Consider the following 6,052-nt stretch of genomic DNA (forward strand, 5'->3'; position numbering starts at 1 on the left):
ATGTGTCTACAAGCCCACATATGGAAGCCAGAAGACAACCTCAGCTGTCACCTTCAGGAATGATGTCTACCTCATAAGACAGGGTCTTTCATTGGCCTGATGCTCACCAGTTAGACTAGGCTGGCTGGCCAGTAAATTCCAGGAATCCTCCTATTTCTGCCTCCCCGTCACTAAAATTACAAGTTATACCATCATGCCAGTTCTTTTTAAGATTTTATTTATTTATTATGTACACTGTGTTCTGCCTGCATATATGCACACCAGAAGAGGGCACCAGACCTCATTACAGATGGTTGTGAGCCACCATGTGGTTGCTGGGAATTGAACTCAGGACTCTGGAAGAGCAGCAGTGCTCTTAACCACTGAGCCATCTCTCTAGCCCCCATGCGAGTTATTTTTACATAGGTTTTAAAGACCAAACTCCGGTCCCCAAGCTTACTTATGAAACAAGCATTTTACAGACTGAGCTATCTTACCAGACCAATTTCTTTCTTCTTTTTAAAAGAACAAGCAAGCAAACTTTACTGAGAAGTACAGAAACAGCTTCCTAAAACAGGAGAGGTACTTAAAAAGAGTTGCCTAATATCTCCTTCACGGTGGAAACAAGGACACGGCAGAAAGAAATTCTTATACATTGCTGATGGAGATGCAAATTAGTTCAGCCAATATGGAAATCAGTATGGAGGTTCCTCAAAAAACCAATAATAGAATTACCATATGGATTTTACTGTAACACTCCTAGACACATAGCACAGGGAATTAAATACAACACAATTCAGAGATACTTGCACATCCACGTTTATTACAGCACTAATTCACAACAGCAAAGTTAGGAATTAACCTGGATGCACATCAACAGATAAAGGGATAAAGAAAATGTGGTGTATACATACATAACAGAAATAGAATTTAATTCATCCATAGAGACCTTAAAAAATGGATCAGTGTTAGTATTATATCTAAAATTATAAACTGAAAATCAGTTGTTTTTTTGAAAAAGGCGTTCTTTTTCAAAACGAAGCTCCTATTTTTGTTTCAGACAGACAAGGACTCATGTGGTTCAAGCTGGCCTTTAATTTATTATGTAGCAGAGGATAGCCCTGAACTCCTGGTCCTCCTACCTCTACCAGAGCTCCGCCTGAAAACATCTATTTCTCTGGTACATTGAGCTTTTTCCTATATGAATCCTCTTCTGGTGTATCGGAGAAGCCGATGCAAACAAGGGCAATCTGTCACCATGGAGACAAGGACTGTCAGTGCCCGCTGGGGATGCAAAATGCACTGGTTTTTCTAACCCTTAAATTTTATGTACCAAAGCTGGGCATGGGCATGGTAGTTCCCACCTTTAATCTTAGCACTCTGGAAGTAAATGGCTGTTCAACACCATGTGGGCTCTGGGAACTGAACCCAGGTGTTCTGTAAGAGCATAAAGAGCTCTTAACCACAGGGCCATCTCTCCAGCCACCTAAAGCAAAATTTAATCAAGAATAAAGAGAAGTTTTTTAAGCTAACAGAATGGAGAGCTAAAAATGCCTACCATTCTTTAAGTTTAAAAATGTTTTCTGAGAATGCTAGTGTTGGAAAAATTTTAAAACTCCTTTAACTTGCTATACTAGTCTGAAAAAAATGCTCTGGGAAGGCAAATTCTTAGCTCAGGACAACTCTAAAAAACTCTTGGCTGAGGGCAGGTTTGAGACATTCACTGAGTACTGCCTGTTTCTGTCTCTAAAGATCTTCAACAACTCAGTCCACTCTTAGCTCCTTGACAGCTTTCCTCTTGTGTTTTTTTAAAGGCACAGGTTTCCCTGGCCCGTCACTAGCCCTGCTATGAACAGTACTCAGAAAGAGTAGGAGAAAACCTCGAACTGTTCCTGCATCCACAGCTGAGCTTATGAAATATGGCTTAGTGGATGGATGTGTCACCTACTTTTTACTAGGGCTACTTGAGTCTCACTTGGCGACAGGCCAGCTTCTCCCTTCATGCTTGCATGCCCCACAGGTGTCTCTTTCTAAACGTTTTAGCCTAGTGCCCCATAGAAGCTCTGCACTCTAGTCATACTGGAACAAGCTCTCTCTCGGGGCAGGCGCCAACAGTCTTATGTACGATCTCAGTGGGTTCTCACAACCATCTGTGCAATATAAAACAGGTCTCTCCTTCCAAACAATCTGGAATGCTTCTCCTTGAACACAACACTTTAAACCTTCGACATGCACAAACAGTAACTAAACAAAATATTCAGATTTTCAGAACAGTTATTCTGGTGTCCTCCACTAAATCTTTAATAAAGTCTACTTCAACAACTGAACAATGAAAAGAGAGTGTGGCCTCATGGATAAGAATGTCTCCACCTTATCCACAACTTCCTGAAGGAGGTGATAATATGTCCCAAAATGAACAACAGAAGAGTACAGAATGAGGTGAAAAGTCAGTACCACAGGAAACAGATAAAAACAATCTCGACTGCTTATTGCACTTAGAAGAAAGCTTTATGAAAGCTTTTGTTTTATTAAGTAGAGTCAGTGTTAATATTCAAGAATACGTATTATAGAACATCTCTGTTCTATAATAAATACGTATTCTTGAGAGGTAAGAGGGTCCTGAGTTCACAACTAGCCTGGGTATACAGTAAGACCTTGTCTTTAAAAAGGAAAAGAAAAAAACAAAGCCCAAACCAAAAAGCACAGAATGGACAATATTGAAAATCGAGGCTACCTATTTCAATGTCTATAAATATTAGGGCTTGTACTCACCTCCTTCGCACTCTTAATTTTGGTCAGAAATGTATGCAGTTCCATGGTTTCTGCAAACAGTGCTCGACATACTGCCTGATAATGATTTGGTGCCTCCGACTCAGCTGGGAGATGAGCGGCACATATCTGCAGGAGAAAACAAGGAAATTATGGAGTTTGGTTATCACTGGCATTTTAGGTACCATTAAAAGAGACACACCCATCTACGTGAATTTTTTCTTTTAGATGAAGCTAAGTCCCATCACCTGAGGTTTATGTACCATAGGACCACTCATAAAGGCCACACAATCATGTGGAAAAATGGTTTAACTAAAGGATAACTAGCAGCAAAGATAAGCTGACTAGAATTAGATCCTATTGGAAAATGATAGGGAAATGTGCCAAAAAGTTTAGTCTGAGAGGAAAAAAAAAAGATTTGCTAAATATTGACAAGGTATTTTAACAGTGTCATAATTAGTTTCAGCTGTCAACTTGATGCAACACAAACCTGGGAAAAGGTTAACTTCAACTGAAGAGTTGTCTTGATCACACTGGCCTGTGGCCAAGTCCTTTTCTTTTTTGTTTCTGTTTTTCAAGACTGGTTTCTCTGTGTAACAGTCCAGCTGTCCTGGAACTCGCTTTGCAGACCAGGCTGGCCTCAAACTCACAGAGCTCTATTTGCCTCTGCCTCCTTAAGTGCTGGAATTAAAGGCGTGTGCCATCACTGCTCAGCTGTGGCAAAGTCTTAATTGTGACCACTTTCTTAACTGCAGATTGAGTCGTAGGGCATACGCCACAGTAGGTGGCACCATTCCCAGGTAGGTGGGTCTGGGTTGTATAAGAAAGCTAGCCAAGCCGGGCGGTGGTGGCGCACACCTTTAATCCCAGCACTCGGGAGACAGAGGCAGGTGGATCTCTGTGAGTTCGAGACCAGCCTGGTCTACAGAGCTAGTTCCAGGACAGGCTCCAAAACCACAGAGAAACCCTGTCTCGAAAAACCAAAAAAAAAAAAAAAAAAAAAAAAAAAAAAAAAAAAAAAAGAAAGCTAGCTAAACCAGCCAGAGGGAGCAAGCCAGTAAGCAACATTCCTTCATGGTTTCTACCTCATGATATTACCCCGACTTCCCTGTAAAATGAAACAAACGCTTTCCTCTCCAAGTTGCATTTGGCCATGGTATTTATCGCAGCAACAGAAAGCAACTAGGACAACCAGCTACTGTTTTCTGAGCATTCCTCATGCCTGTCAGAGATACCTGTCTGACATGGCGTATGCACAGCACAATACCATGTACTCTCAAATAGAACCCTGAATCATCCCTGTTTTGTTTTTTATCCACAAGGAGAACCTAGGTTCTGAAGCCCACACTTGTTCTCTTGTGAAGCCTGGGGAAGTGGGAATGGAGACTGGAAGAGGAGGGCAGGGAGCCAGCCCTCCAGTGCTGTCTATGTCTGGCCCTCATGTCTCAAGATGATGCAAGCTGTAAGAGAGGCAACTTAACATGACTCAAAGTGATCTGGAAACAAATGCACACCAGGTTCTTTATTACACTGCAAAGATAGTCTCTTAGGAGAAATAATAATGTTATGTTTCTAAAAAATAAGATTTATGTACCCATGTTCAATAGTCACATCTAAGCACTTCATTTGCAATAAAAAGCTGTTAATGTCTCTTAATAAGTTAGACATTAATATGTTGTTGGAAAGAAATCTGCTATATTTTAACAATTTCTAGAAAGAATAGAGAGAGCTGGGTAAGGTGAATCCAAGCCTATGATCAATCCCACTGCTATGCAGTCAGAGACAGAGAGACCAGGAGACCACGATGTAGTCAGAGGCAGAGAAACCAGGAGTAAGGCCTGTCTGGGCTCCATGAAATACTATTTTACTAAAAGAGTCAAAAGAAGGTGTGATGGTCCACAACAAAGGTCATAGCACTACAGAGGCAGAGGTAGGAGGAACTCTATTAGTTTGAGGTCAACTTGGTGTATATAGCGCGTTCCAGGCCAGCCAAAGCTACATGAAACCAAGTATCAAGAAAACAAAACAAAACAAACAACACAGAATAAAAGACGTTCAGTGATAGCTGTATTGTTTTCATGTTTCTTAGTTTTTTGGTTTTTTTTTTGTACCACACGGAAGGTTCTTGTATTACTTTTTTTTGTGCGTGTTGACAAAGTACTTAGAAAAACAAAAGAGCAAGGACTAATTCTGACTCATGGCTTCATAGGTTCATAGGCTATAATCCATGCTCACTTGGCTTTCTTGGTTCTGGGCCTTTGTGTGGTGAGAGGCTGAACACCACGAGGAAAAGATGAGGTAGAGTGATGTGGCTCTATCACGGTGCACAGGTGGCACAGAGACAGGAAGGAGCAGAGAACATCCTTCAAAAGCACCCCCACAAAGGCTGACTTCCTCCAAGGCCAATCCAACTATGATCTCACCAGAGGATTAATCCACTGATAAAGCTATCACAGCACCTTTATGATTCAATCACCTCTTAATAGCACTGTGAGGTGTGAACGAAGCCTTTAACAGGAGCCTTTGTGGGGTTATCCCATACCCAAACTGTAACAGCTTCCTACTCAAATTCAAAATTATTTCCTTAAGATCACACCCAATGTCTGTGCTTGCTAGAGAAGTGCTCTACGCCTGAGCTAAATCCCCAATTCTAGAATGTATTTTCTAAGATAGTAATGCAGAATCAAATTGCATAAGATGTTCATCACAAGCAAAATAACGAAAACCACATTTATAAAGACAATTATAAACCTGGAGGAGGAGCAAGGGTTCTTTACACAGAGCAATCTCTCCGGGCCAGAGAGTATATTTTTTATTCAAGGGGAGCATATATCTAAATTTGTATGCACAATTTATGTGGCTTTAGTGTCAGCAGCAAAGAGCACCAGAATGAGTCAGAAAAATAATTACATATGTGTGTTCATGCTTAACCCCATGTATATTCTCTTTCTTTCCACCATAATCAACAGGCAACGATAAAATATGAAGTTTATATTTGTTATATATTCAGAGATCTTGATCACTAAAATTAGACAAATTTTCAAGATCTTACAAGTCCTATCATTTGAATTATTCCAACTTAGCTTAATGTTTTTACATTTAACAACAAAAAGGCAAACACAGTTTGGGGAGATGGCGCAGCAGTAAAGGTGCACTCTGCACATGCCTGTGACCTAAGTGTGGTCCTGGAACTCGTGTAAGGGTACAAACAGAATTGACTCTACAAGTGCTCCTCTGACCATCACACACACGCGCATTAGCACACACACATATGTGCACATACACATTAATAATTAAAATTTTT

The 6,052-nt window shown here is 40.7% G+C and overlaps 1 protein-coding gene across 4 annotated transcripts in view; it reads right to left on the reverse strand.

The window, feature by feature from the left end:
• Spire1 (spire type actin nucleation factor 1) overlaps positions 1–6,052 on the reverse strand; it is a 102,278-nt gene that overhangs the window by 58,297 nt on the left and 37,929 nt on the right. For all 4 annotated transcript variants that reach the window (XM_005356227.3, XM_013349544.2, XM_005356226.3 and 1 more), the window contains exon 3: positions 2,752–2,877. In XM_005356227.3, coding sequence (XP_005356284.1) covers positions 2,752–2,877 — 126 coding nt within the window. The remainder of the gene's footprint in view (positions 1–2,751; positions 2,878–6,052) is intronic.

The sequence above is a fragment of the Microtus ochrogaster genome, chromosome 18 (assembly GCF_000317375.1).
Source record: "Microtus ochrogaster isolate Prairie Vole_2 chromosome 18, MicOch1.0, whole genome shotgun sequence".
Taxonomy (NCBI): Eukaryota; Metazoa; Chordata; class Mammalia; order Rodentia; family Cricetidae; genus Microtus; species Microtus ochrogaster.